We start from the raw sequence: 13,101 nt of genomic DNA, 5'->3' as shown, positions 1-13,101 counted from the left end.
CTGATCTTTGCTTCTCTCTGTCCCTAGGCAGTACATGGTGCTGCTGCCCTTTGTGATACACACCGATGTCCCTGAGAAGCTCTGTGTTCAGCTGACCCACCTGAACGAGTCTGTGACGCTGAGTGCCACCCTTGAGTACCAAGGGGAAAACAGGAGCTTGATTGATGATGTAGTGTCAGAGAAGGACGTGTTCACCTGCATCCCTTTCTCTGTGAGTATCTCATCATTCCAGGCTGATCGCTTGTACCAGCTGATGTGGTGTAGTAGATCTAAACAGTCCTGAAATGGGAAACAAGACACATTGCGAGCAAAGACTTCTAAGCAAAGCCAAAGGAAAAATTAATTTCATGTGGAAAATAGACTGTGACAGCCTCATAAGGAAGAACTTTCCACTGTTAGCCAGAATCTGCATCCCAGGTGATATGTCTGTGCTTACAAGGTTTACAGAACTCTTCTAGAATTCTTCATCTGTAAAGGGTTAACCCTCCTGGGGGAGTGGTCTTGACCCTGACCACAGGTGGTCCTGACCCCTCCCCAGAGGTGGGTCTGACCACTACCAGGTGTGGTGCTTAGCCCACTCCCACTTGCTATCTAAAATCCATATAAACCCAGAGGAACTTCCTATTTCTCTTTCTCCTACCTGCCTCCTGCCTGCCAGTAACATCTTCCTGTCCCTCTTTCTTTTCCTGTGTGACCATAACCCATGAGGTGGAAAATCCATTGCCATCAATCTGGTTGTATTTACATATTTTGTATCTTGTTTTCCCTTCCCTGTACCTTTTGTAGCTTCCTTACCTCAAATACCCTTTATTTATTGTTAGACTTTTCCTCTTTTAGCTTCCAAGTTGCAGTGGGATTATTTGTTTGGGTCTGCTTACCTTTTCCTTTTCCTACATCTAATTCTTTTTCTTTGGGAAAGGAGGGGGGGAAGAGGGGAGGCATCCTGTAAATTGTTATTGGTTCTATTAACTATATTTGAGTTTCTGGGAAATTTAAATTAGAACTGAGACATCATCGTACAGCTCTGACTGACAGAGCGTACCCTGTGTCTGTGTAATATGTGTGTGAGCCTTAGAGGGAAAACAAGTGAAGTAGAAACTGTGGAGTGCTTAAAAGAAGTGAGGTACATGATGTCATTTGTCTCCTGGAGCTTATTCATGATTGTTTTGTGCAGAGAGCTGCTTGGTGAGTAACGTAAGCAACTGGTCCCAGCTGCTAAACAATGGCACAGCAATGTGCCCCTGTGGCCAAGAAGGCCAATGGCATCCTGGGGTGTATTAAGAAATGTGTGTACAGCAGATCAAGGGAGGTTCTCCTCCCCCTCTACTCTGCCCCGATGAGACCTCATCTTGAATACTGTGCTTAGTTTTGGGCTCCCCAGTTTAAGAGGGACAGGGATCTGCTGGAGAGAGTCCAGTGGAGTGCTACAAGGATAATCATAGAATCATCCAGGTTGGAAGGGACCTCCAAGATCATCCAGGCCAACCTAGAACTCAGCCCTATCCAGTCAACTAGACCATGGCACTAAGTGCCTCACCTAGAATGAAGGCTGACTAGGAGTGGGGGACAGGCTCTGCTCACTTGCTCCCTGTGATAGGACAAGGAGCAATGGGTGTAAACTGCAGCAAAAGAGGTTCTGCCTCAACACAAGGGGGAACTTCTTTACTGTGAGGGTCCCAGAACACTGGCACAGGCTGCCCAGAGAGCTTGTGGAGTCTCCTTCTCTGGAGACTTTCAAAGCCTGTCTGGATGTGTTCCTCTGTGATGTGTGTTAGATAGGATTGTCCTGCTCTGGCGGGGGGGTGGACTCGATGATCCACTTGGGTTCCTTCCAACCCCTAACATCCTGTGAGCCTGTGATCTGGCCTGATTTCCTTTTTGATAAATCCTAGGAGGGAACAAGATCAGATTCTCTATTTCTCTAAGGAAAGGGAGAGAAAGAAGGGAAAAGATTTCCAGTACTGGAAGGAGAGGAGGAAGCATCATGAAGGTAACTAAAGGATATAGAGAAGATCTATCATTGTAACAACTCCAAAGGGAAAAGCTTTTCTTAAGGCAGAGGAGACAAACCGTCCAAGTTCCTATCAAAACCCTCATGCTTCCATCCAGCACTGAGTCTCTTCAGGCAAATCAGAGACCTATCTCCTTCTCAAAGCCTCCTTCAAAGGCTTAGCACAGTGGGGTAGGTCACTAAAGCAGTTATCTTCTTTCTTTCCCTTAGCTTCCAAAATTGAATAGCAGCACATCAATGGCATTTGTCACTGTGACAGTGGAGGGGACGACACTGCAGTTCAGGAGCCGCAAGTCCATGCTGGTCCAGGATTCTGAGAGCTTGGTCTTCATCCAGACAGACAAACCCATGTACAAGCCTGGACAGACAGGTACAGGGGATCAGGTTGGCCTTGACTCTGACAGCAGATAATATTATAGGCTTGCACTCCCTTTTATTAAAGTTTCCAGTCTTCTTCACGGGGAGAATTAAAGCACCCTTTAAATCTTACTTCTGTCAGCTGCGATCTGAGGACGTGTGGGACCTTCATCATTCCTGTTCTTTGTGCTCCAGGCACAGCATCTCAGCCAGATGTAAGCACAGGCTCAGATTGGTTGTACTCAACCAGAGACACGAATCTGGGATGACTTCAAAGCATAGTTTCCCGTGGCTGCACCTGAATCAACAAAGCAGGACAAGCACTCCTAAGGGACAGTTCAGTTCAGCCAAAACCTGATTATCTTTCTAAATGTATTTGCCTCTTACCATCTGCAAGAGAAAGAGCCTGAAGTAATTACATCCCTAGCTTAGAGATCCCAGTTCAGAGACTGTGATCCAAGGACTGAGTAGGAGTTATAAATTATTGAAACACTGACATTGCCCAGTAATGAGGTTCCGCCAAACACAAGGGGGAACTTCTTTATTGTGAGGGTCCCAGAGCACTGGCACAGGCTGCCCAGAGAGGTTGTGGGGTCTCCTTCTCTGGAGGCTTTCAAGGCCTGTCTGGATGTGTTCCTCTGTAATCTGTGTTAGATAGGATTGTCCTGCTCTGGCAGGGGGGTTGGACTCAATGATCTCCTTGGGTCCCTTCCAACCCCTAGCATCTTGTGAGCCTGTGAATGAGTACAAAATTAACAGTAAAATTCCTTTTTTTCCATTACACCTTTCAGTTCTGTTTCGGATCATCTCCCTGGACAAAGACTTCTATCCACTGAATGAGAAGGTAAAGCCATAATTCCTTGTTGCTAACCAGATTGAATTCCCAATTAATGCAATCTCCACCATCATCTGGAACCACTGAAGATGACCTTCAAAGTGTATGATCCTTTGTTACTCACACCACCTGTGACCCTTTAAATAGCTTGTCCTGGGACATACTCCATCTGTCTTTACTGACTGGGAATCAAAGCCAGATGTGCAAAGGAACATCTGTGGTAGGCATGCCTGGGACAAACTTCCATTAAAAGCACCAGATGTGCTGTTGCTTCTGGCAGTAGAGGCACATCCTCAGAGCCAGAGAGAGCAGCATGACAAGGATCTTATTTGACTACAGTTCTTCATGCAGATGACAACTTTGAAAAATCCTACATTTTCATACTGTAGTAAAAGAAAAAGTTGGGACACTAAAATACAGATGAGATCCCTTAACCATCAAGAACTAAGGAAATAGCAAGTACAGAAAAAGAAGAACCCAGAAGAACCCAAAAAGATTTCTTATAACACTGTTCCTGTGACGTTAAGACCCAGTTTGGAAATGACTTCTATTGATGTGTGACTCCTGTTTCTAATGCTGATTTTCCTTTATTCTTTCCCCACAGTTTCCATTGGTCTATGTTCAGGTGAGTGGATAACTTCCTGTGTGCTATTTCAGCACAATGCGCAGGCACTGAGGGAGAAGTCTCCACCTGTGGTGTTTCCAGGCTGAGGTGCAATGGAAAAAACACACTTGTTTGACCTTTTTCCTTTGTGTGGTACTTTGAATGGGGAATCATAGAATATTAGAGGCTGGAAGGCACCTCCAAAGATCATCTAGTCCAACCTTCCTGCCAGAGCAGGATCACCTATAGCAAATCACACAGGAATGCATCCAGGTGAGTTTTGAATACCTCCAGAGAGGGAGACTCCACAGCCCTCCTGGGTCGTTCCAGTGTTCTATTAACCTCGCAGTGAGAAAAGCTTTACTCATGTTTATGTGAGACTTCCTATGCCTCTACTTCCACCCATTGCCCTGGCACTCACCACTTACATGTTTAATAAAGTCACCCCTCAGCCTCCTCTGAGCTAAAGAGCCCCAGCTCCCTCAGGCTCTCATCATAAGAGAGATGCTCCATTCTCTTCATCACCTTTGTGGCTCTTCTCTGGACTCTCTCAAGCAGTTCAATGTCCCTCTCTTCCCAAGCAGAACTAAGATTTTCATGTCTGTCAGTTGCAGTCAAAACCCCAGAAGAGTGTCAAACTATCAACCAAAGAAACAATATAAGCAGACATCCTCTGTCTTCTCAAGCATGCCCTTTTTATCTTTTTTTTCCCCTCTGTTTGTATGGCTGATCTTCACTGACAGACGAAACTTAATGGGAAAGATGTTTTTGTCAATGATTCAAGTACCTTTTTATTTGGTTGTTTGGTTTAATCTGAGAAACCTGAATTTGCAATTATTACCTGGGACATCTTTTAGGGAAAAAAAAAAAAAAGAGGGGAAAGACCAGTGGTGGACCTTGAAGCTATGATAGCAGCACAAAGAGTGCTGAAATTAATATCCACGAATCTTTAGTGGGTTTGCCTGATTGTCCTATGTAGTCAGTCCTGTACAGCTTGAAGTTGCTGTCTCCATTCTGCACCGTCCCAGTTTAGAGCAGAGATCATCGTTACAATGCAAGAGGCATAAGGTGGGCTAGAAACAGATTAGGTTCCTCTTTTTTTATCTTCCTATCAGAGTGCTGTCATTCTCTCTTCCCGTCAGCAAACTTCCAAGATAAGGCCTCATAAGAGCTGCTGGGCCACTGACAAGCTGTAAATATTTGGATAAAGAAGATTAAGAGTGTGGGGTGTGGAGTGGTATAGCTTTTTTGTAGGCCCCCTTCAGATCCTGGAAGGCCACAAGAAGCTCACCTGGGAGCCTCCTCTTCTCCACACTGAACAGCCCCAACTCTTTCAGTCTGTCCTCACAGCAGAGCTGCTCCAGCCCTCTGAGCATCCTCGTGGCCCTTCTCTGGACACACTCCAGCATCTCCACATCCCTCTTGTAATGGAGGCTCCAGAACTGGATGCAGTGCTGCAGGTGGGGTCTCAGCAGAGCAGTGTAGAGGGGGAGAATCACCTCCCTGGCCCTGCTGGCCACACTTCTCCTGCTGCAGCCGAGGCTCTGGTTTGCCCTCTGGGCTGTAAGTGCACACTGCTGGCTCACATTTTGCTTCTGGTCCAGCAGCACCCCCAACTCCCTCTCCTCAGGGTTGCTTTCCAGCCAGTAGTTCAAGAGAATAAACTCCAGGAATTGAACTCTTCTTCCAAGGAAGCCTGATAGTGTCCCTCATGATAAGTGATGAGCCAAAATGTGAAAATGAAGAGGATATGGTCAGAGCCATGGGGTACATTTTATTGACTCATGGATCCATTTCACAGCATTATTTTGGTTGGAAAAGACCAAGCCAAATCATCAACTCTGCCTCCCTCACAGGATGCTTCTTGGGAAGAATCACAGACTGGTAGGAGTTGTGAGTGATTTCTGGAGATCATCTAGTCCAATCCTTCTTCTAAAACAGGTTTGTCTAGATTAAGTTGCAGAGCAATGCATGCAGGCAGGTTTGGAATCCCTCCATTGCTCCTCCACACCTTCTCCATTGCTCCTCCACAGTCCGGTCTACTGCTCTGGCACCCTCAAAGGAAGAAATCTTTCTTTGTGTTCAAGTGAAACAACCTCTGTCCTAATATGTACCTGTTGTCCCTTGTCCTATCACTGAGGCCCATCCTCTTGACCTCCATCCTTTAGATATTGGTGAGCATTGATAAGATCCTCTCTCAGTTTTCTCCAGTCTAAAGAGCTGTAGGTCTCTAAGCCTCTCCTCATAAGGCTCCAGTCCCCTCACTATCCCCTCTGTTGGACTGTTTCTGCACTTCTGCCCCCTGACTGGTTACCTCTAACCAGAGGAGGTCATTCACATCCCCCTTTCCCTAGGACCTGAGATAGAACCTCAGTGAAGTAAATGCACACAGTCACATCCCTTGAGTCACACAACTATCTAGAGTAAATAGACTTTTGGTGACAGCCAAGGTACAATGCAAAGAACATGCAGAAAATGAAGGGCTGTAAACTTAAACCATCCTGCTGAAGGAGCCTGAAAGGGGTTCATCCATCTATGCAGCATCACTGGGCTAGTTCAGTGTCTTCTACAATAAATTTGGGGTTAATCTGATGAATTTGGAGAGTTTGCAATTGAAAGCTCATAATGGGCAATACTCACAGGTAGTAACGATGTGATTTTAGCTTCAGTGTCAGAAGCAGACAAGAAAGGAGGGGTCTCATGTGGATGGACATGTGTGGGATATACTTTCTCTGTTCCTGTTTCCACCATTCCACCACAGATATGGACTCTTCAACACATACATTTCTCAACCCCATGATTAGAGGAAGGAGGAGGCTCAGGGAAGACCTCATTGCTGTCTACAACTACCCGAAGGGAGGCTGTAGCCAGGTGGAGCTGGTCTCTTCTGCCAGGCAACCAGCAACAGAACAAGGGGACAGAGTCTCAAGTTGTGACAGGGGAGATCTAGGCTGGATGTTAGGAGGAAGTTGTTGCCAGAGAGAGTGATTGGCATTGGAATGGGCTGCCCAGGCAGGTGGTGGAGTCGTCGTCCCTGGAGGTGTTCAAGCAAAGCCTGGCTGAGGCACTTAGTGCCATGGTCTGGTTGACTGAATAGGGCTGGGAGCTAAGTTGGACTGGATGATCTTGGAGGTCTCTTCCAATATGGTTGATTCTATGATTGTTTCATTCCTCAGAGGATTATGCACCACCACTCAGTTGGTCTCTGTTTCAGACATGGAAAAAGACCTTTAGCAGTCTGTATAGCAAGTAAAGGAGACTGAAATGTCCTTCCTTTCTCCCTGTGATCCACTTACTCCCGCTGTCCATCTCTTTATCTGTTACATTGCCAGCCTGTCTTTCCAGCTTCCTGGCTTGTAAGCATGCAGGTAGAGATAAGGGGGAGACAATACAGGACCTCCATGATTAAAAAACTTTCTTACATGCCAGTCACCAGGAAGTTAGTTGAATCACCATCCCTGAAGGTGTGGAACAGAGGCAGTGATGTCGTGCAGAGGCACATGGTTTAGTACCGGGGTTGGGAGAATTAGATAATGGTTGGACTTGATGATCATAAAGGTCTTTTCCAACTGAAACAGTTCTATCATTCAGTGATCTATATACACTTGACACTCCACTTTTCTGACCCTGAGAGCCTTCTCCACTGTCTTGTGACCCTGAGTTATCTTCATTTGCAGGATCCCCAGAGGAACCGTGTGTACCAGTGGCAAGGGGTGGAACTGAAGACTGGCCTTACGCAGCTCTCCTTTCCCCTCGCCTCAGACCCCATTCTAGGCTCCTACAAGATAGTCGTGCAGAAGAGGTTCTCATCTCCTGTGGAGCGCTCCTTCAGCGTGGAGGAATATGGTAAGGAGAGAAGTGTGGGCTGCAACTGGGGCTGAAAATAATGCCTTTCTCTGAGACCTCTCAATTCAGGATTATCTGGGGTTTGCATAGAGAAGGGAGGGACTGAACACACAGGCAGTGGGGTTCAGAGTGACCTACCCACAAGATGCTGTGTATCAGAGCAGTTTGCTCACTTTATGACATTTTTGCAATCTATCTGAGCTTGTATTTGCTCACAGCATCTTTGGGAGTGTAGGGTCTGACAGGCTACCTGTGCATGGCTTGTGGCACCAATTTCAGCTGACCTTGTTTTAGTTACTTTTCAATCCAGTGGCTTGCTGTAAGAAGCACCAGATACAGAGTAAGAGATGTTAATATTTTGGTGACCCTGGCTTGCAACTCATCAGCTGCATTAGTTCTGTTTCTTCACTCATAGTCCTTTCTCTTTTTCCTCCTCTTCTCATGTCTCTGCAAAAGCTTAGAAAACGTGCTTGGTATGAGACTTAAGTTTGAAGAACACTCCAAAAATCATAGAATCCCCTCACTCAAGAAAGACATTGAGGTGCTGGAGTATGATCAGAGAAGGGCAATGAAGCTAGTGAAGAGTCCAGAGCACAAATTTCATGAGGATTGTTTAGCCTGGAGAAAAGGAGGCTGAGGGGAGCCCTTCTTGCTCTCTACAACTACCTTAAAGGAGGCTGTAGTGAAGTTGATGCTGGTGTTTTCTGTCTTAGTAGCAAGGGTTGAGTTGAGTCTGCTGGTGTGTATTCAATACCATGCTGATGTCATGTCAGCTTCAAAATGAAAGTGCTGGCAGGAGCAAAGTATCATGGGGCTTGAAGTTCAGACTGTAATATGAGAGACTTCCTGTACTGGTTGTGGCTTCTGGGTTTGGCTGCTGCACGCTTGGGTTCCAGGAACTGTTCTGTTACTGGCATCTGCTGCTTGATTTGCATTGCTGTGCTTTTCTGTGAAATAAGACTCAGGTAATTGTACATCTAATTAAACTTTTTACCCCAACCCAAAGCACATTATTTTGGATTATTTTCCCTCCTGTCTGTGTGGGTGAAGGGGCACTTGTGGGAGCAGACTGTGCTCACCTAAGACTGAGAGGAAATGCCCTAGATTTGCAGTAGGGAGCTTTAGATGGGATGTTAGGAAAAGAATCATTACTGAAAGAGTGGTCAAGCATTGCAAGAGGCTGCCCAGGGAAGTGGTTGAGTCATTTCCCCTCAATATGTGTATCTAGTGGAGCCCCTCGGGAGCTAGGACTGGTACTATTCAATGTACTCATCAGTTACTTGGATAAGGGAACAGAGAACACTGTTAGCAACTTTGCTGATGACACAAAGCTGGGAGAAGTGACTGACACACCTGAAGGCTGTGTTGCCATTCAATGGGACCTGGACAGGCTGGAGAGTTTGGTAGGGAGAAATTTAATGAGATAAACCAAGGACAAGTGTAGAGTCTTTCATCTCAGAAAGACCAACCCCATGAACCACTATAGGCTGGGGACTGATCTGTTGGAGAGCGGCATAGAGGAAAGGGACCTGGGGCTCCTGGTGGACAGAAGGATGAGCATGAGCCAGCAATGTGCCCTTGTGACCAAGAAGGCCAATGCCATTCTGGGGTGTGCTGGCCAGCAAGGCCAATAGCATCCCAGGATGTGTTAGAATAGGTATGGTTAGTAGGTTGAGAGAGATTCTCCTCTCTCTCTACTCTGCCCTGATGAGGCTGGGTCTGGACTATTATGTCCAGCTCTGGGACTCTCAGTTCAAGCAGGACAGGGAACTTCTTGAAAGAGTGTAGTGCAGAGCTACAAAGATGATTAAGGGAGTGGAACATCTCCCTTCTGAGACAAGGCTGAGGGAAATGGGTCTCTTTAGCTCAGAGAAGAGGGGACTGAGGGAAGGCCTCAGCAATGCTTATAAATCTGTGAAAGGTGAGTGTCAGGAGGATGGAGCCAGGCTCTTCTCAGTCATGTGCAGTGATAGGACAAGCAGCAACAAGTGCAAGCTGGAGCATAGAAGGTTCTGCCTAAGCATAAGAAAACATTTTTTCACTATGTGGGTGACAGAGTACTGAAACAGGCTGCCCAGAGAGGTTGTGGAGTCTCTCTCCCTGGAGACACTCAAAACCCATGTGAATGTGTTCCTGTGCCATTTACTGTCCAGCAGGAGGATTGGATGGGATGGTCTTCAGAGATCCCTCCCAACTCTTACTATTCAGTGATTCTATGGTTCCCCAGTCAGGCTTCTCTCTCCCATCTAGTGCTGCCTAAGTACGAGGTCCTGGTGAAGCTGCCCAAGATGATCACTATTAAGGACAAGGAACTTCCAGTGTCCGTCTGTGGTCTGTAAGTCACAGAGCTGGAGTAAATCTCTCTTGCTCATCCTTCACTCCTTTCTCAATCTGAAACTACAGCCAGGGAAGGCTTTTCATACTTTGCCCAGACATCCAGTGCAGGCTTGCTCCATCCTATCAGTCCTGAACATTCAAAGCAAAGTGTCTTTTCCATGTTCCTTAAAAGATGATGCCAAACCCATCTGCAGCTATCTCCTCCCAGTTTACTGTCCATTTTCTCTTTCCTCGGTTACAGCTTACCAACCACGAACCCTTAAACAGTCAGAGATGTCAGGTCAGACACCCTTTAACCAGATGGTCCAAGCCCAGTGTTCTCATTTGAACTTGCAGGTTGCTCCTTCTGAGCCACTTGCTGCCTTTCCACTTCACTGGACCCTCAGCAGTTTGTGATAAAAGAATGCTCCTGACTGAAATAATTTTCTTCAGACAACATTGTTCTTCACAGAGACCTCCCATCTGGGACAGATGAAATGAATGATGGAAGAGGCTCACCATGGAAATGATTGAAACATGATCAACTAGGATCATTCAAATATCAGATTAGTCAGCCTTTAAGAAGAACTATTAGGAAGTCAACCACAGATGCCTTTAAGGAGATCTGTCTGGATGTGACCCTGATGATCTCATCATGTGATACAAGAATGCTTTGTGATTATAGGTACTCCTATGGGAAACCTGTTCCTGGTTTGGTGAATGTCCAAGTATGCCGGAAATTTTCCCATTCTGCTTCAAATTGTTATGGGAAAGAAGCAGAAGCAGTATGTGAAGAATTCACTAAGCAGGTGAGTCCAAGGTTAAAATGCAGTGGCCACACCCAAAGAGTGGCTGTCAATGGCTCCATGTCCAAGTGGAGGCCAGTGACAAGTGTGGTCCCTCAGGGATCAGTCCTGGCACCAGCCTTGTACAACATCTTTGTGGGTGCATGGACAGAGGCACTGAGTGCAGCCTCAGCAAGTTTGCTGACAACACCAAGATGTGTGGTGCAGCAGACAGGCTGGAGAGCAGGGATCCATCCAGAGGGACCTGGACAGGCTGCAGAGGTGGGCACAAGCCAAGATCACGAGGTTCAACAAGACCAAGTGCAAGGTCCTGCATCTGGATCAAGGCAAGCACAACTCCAGGCTGGGCAGGGAACAGCCCTGAGGAGAGGGACCTGGGGGTGCTGCTGGTGGATGAGAAGCTCAACATGAGCCAGCAGTGTGCACTTGCAGCCCAGAGGGCCAACCACAGCCTCAGCTGCAACAGGAGAAGTGTGGCCAGCAGGGCAAGGGAGGTGATTCACCCAGTCTACTCTGCTCTGCTGAGACCCCACCTGGAGTACTGCATCCAGTTCTGGAGCCTCTATTGCAAGAGGGATGTGGAGATGCTGGGGTGTGTCCAGAGAAGGGCCACGAGGATGCTCAGAGGGCTGGAGCAGCTTTGCTGTGAGGACAGGCTGAAAGAGTTGGGGCTGTTCAGTGTGGAGAAGAGGAGGCTCCCAGGTGAGCTTCTTGTGGCCTTCCAGGATCTGAAAGGGGCCTACAAACAGTCTGGGGAGGGACTTTTCAGGCTCCCAGGGAGTGCCAGGACTGGGTGGAATGGAGCAAAGCTGGAGGTGGGGAGAGTCAGAGTGGCTGTAAGGAGGAAGTTGTTGAGCATGAGAGTGGTGAGAGGCTGGAATGGGTTGCCCAGGGAGGTGGTTGAGTCTCCATGCCTGGAGGTGCCAGGTGCCTTTAAGGCCAGGCTGGCTGGGGCTGTGAGCAGCCTGCTCTAGGGTAGGGTGTCCCTGCCCATTGCACGGGGGTTGGAACTGGATGATCCTTGTGGTCTCTTTCAACCCTGACTTATTCTATGAAAAAAGAAGAAATGAGAGGGAAAGCAGGAAAAAGGTAGGAAGGGAAACCAGCCTTGGTGAATGGAGTGCCAAGTACCTCACAGAACACAGACTAAGTGTGGATGAAACACTAGGAAATAGATGTAAGCAAGTTCTGCCCTTGGAGACGACACCAGAATGTAAGGCTGGGATTTTGCAAGCAGAAGTTAAGCATGTTGGGTTTGGGGTATGCAGTCGTCGTCTCAAAAGGCACCAATTTTGTTCACAGAATTCCGATTTTCCCTCCAATTTCCTCCTTAGGCAGACGCTCATGGATGTGTTTCGAGTATAGTAAAGACCAAGATATTTCAGCTCCAGCGCAGGGGATATGAAATGAGCATTGAGGTGCAAGGCAAGATGACAGAAGATGGCACAGGTATGTGTCACATGGAGATGTCAAAGTGATGGCAGACTGTAACAAGAGGGCCTTGCAAAGATGGAGAAGATGAAGCAATGTGTCTAGACATGATGCTGTTCACTGATAATCTCTCTTTACTATGCTCTCTCTCTCTCAGGAACAGAGGTTATTGGAACAGGCTCTTGTGGAATCACATCTATCATGAGCAAAATCAGCTTTGACCTTCTGGACTCTCAGTACAGACCAGGAATCCCACTCTTTGGGAGGGTAGGGAATTTCTGAGGTTTCTGAGCCCCATCAGATGGTATAGCACTGGGTGCAGATGGCTTGGTCCACTTTCTCTGCCTTTGCATGGGCAGATGAACCAATGATAGTTGGGCATGCTAGCAGACACATGACCCTGAACCTCCTGGCAGTCAGCCCGGTAATGGATAGAAGGCATGTTGTTCTGACACATGAGAATAACATCAGGGATCAGCAAGCACGGGCTGTTCCACAGGGGGACATTATCCTGGTGCAAAGAGTGATCACAATATACGTAGCCATGGTGGCCTCTTCAACAAAGGTACAGTCTTGCAGTACATAACCACGCTGAGCAGAGCAGGAATCATGGCAGTAACAGGTTCTGCCAACAATCCAGTGACCACCAGATAAGGTGAGGTGATAAGTCAGGCCTGAGCTCAAACAACAAAGTTCAGGGTAGCCAGATGGAAACGATAGGTTTATCTTCAGTGCAGCTTTAGTCTGGGGCAAGGCATGAGACTGAACTTTTTTCTGAACCAAGAGGCAAGAAGATAATGTAGGGAAGATCATAAATGATACTCGCTAGAGTGAACTACTGAGGACCGTAGAGCCCTAACAGATAATTTTCCTCAGCCAACCAGATCATTTTGCT

General features: G+C 47.1%; 1 protein-coding gene across 6 annotated transcripts in view; it reads left to right on the top strand.

The window, feature by feature from the left end:
• Positions 1 to 13,101, top strand: part of LOC135175395 (alpha-2-macroglobulin-like) — a 57,661-nt gene that overhangs the window by 13,995 nt on the left and 30,565 nt on the right. For 4 of the 6 annotated variants that reach the window (XM_064143466.1, XM_064143467.1, XM_064143465.1 and 1 more), the window contains exons 2-10: positions 28 to 211; positions 2,222 to 2,381; positions 3,160 to 3,212; positions 3,808 to 3,828; positions 7,485 to 7,653; positions 9,904 to 9,988; positions 10,655 to 10,778; positions 12,110 to 12,224; positions 12,364 to 12,473. In XM_064143466.1, the coding sequence (XP_063999536.1) occupies positions 28 to 211; positions 2,222 to 2,381; positions 3,160 to 3,212; positions 3,808 to 3,828; positions 7,485 to 7,653; positions 9,904 to 9,988; positions 10,655 to 10,778; positions 12,110 to 12,224; positions 12,364 to 12,473 (1,021 nt within the window). Of the gene's footprint in view, positions 1 to 27; positions 212 to 652; positions 735 to 1,892; positions 1,991 to 2,221; positions 2,382 to 3,159; positions 3,213 to 3,807; positions 3,829 to 7,484; positions 7,654 to 9,903; positions 9,989 to 10,654; positions 10,779 to 12,109; positions 12,225 to 12,363; positions 12,474 to 13,101 lie in introns of those variants that run through there. The other 2 variants (XM_064143464.1, XM_064143468.1) reach the window with 2 other exon arrangements.

Source organism: Pogoniulus pusillus, chromosome 5, assembly GCF_015220805.1.
Source record: "Pogoniulus pusillus isolate bPogPus1 chromosome 5, bPogPus1.pri, whole genome shotgun sequence".
NCBI lineage: Eukaryota > Metazoa > Chordata > Aves > Piciformes > Lybiidae > Pogoniulus > Pogoniulus pusillus.
This window is presented reverse-complemented; position numbering and strand designations above follow the sequence as displayed.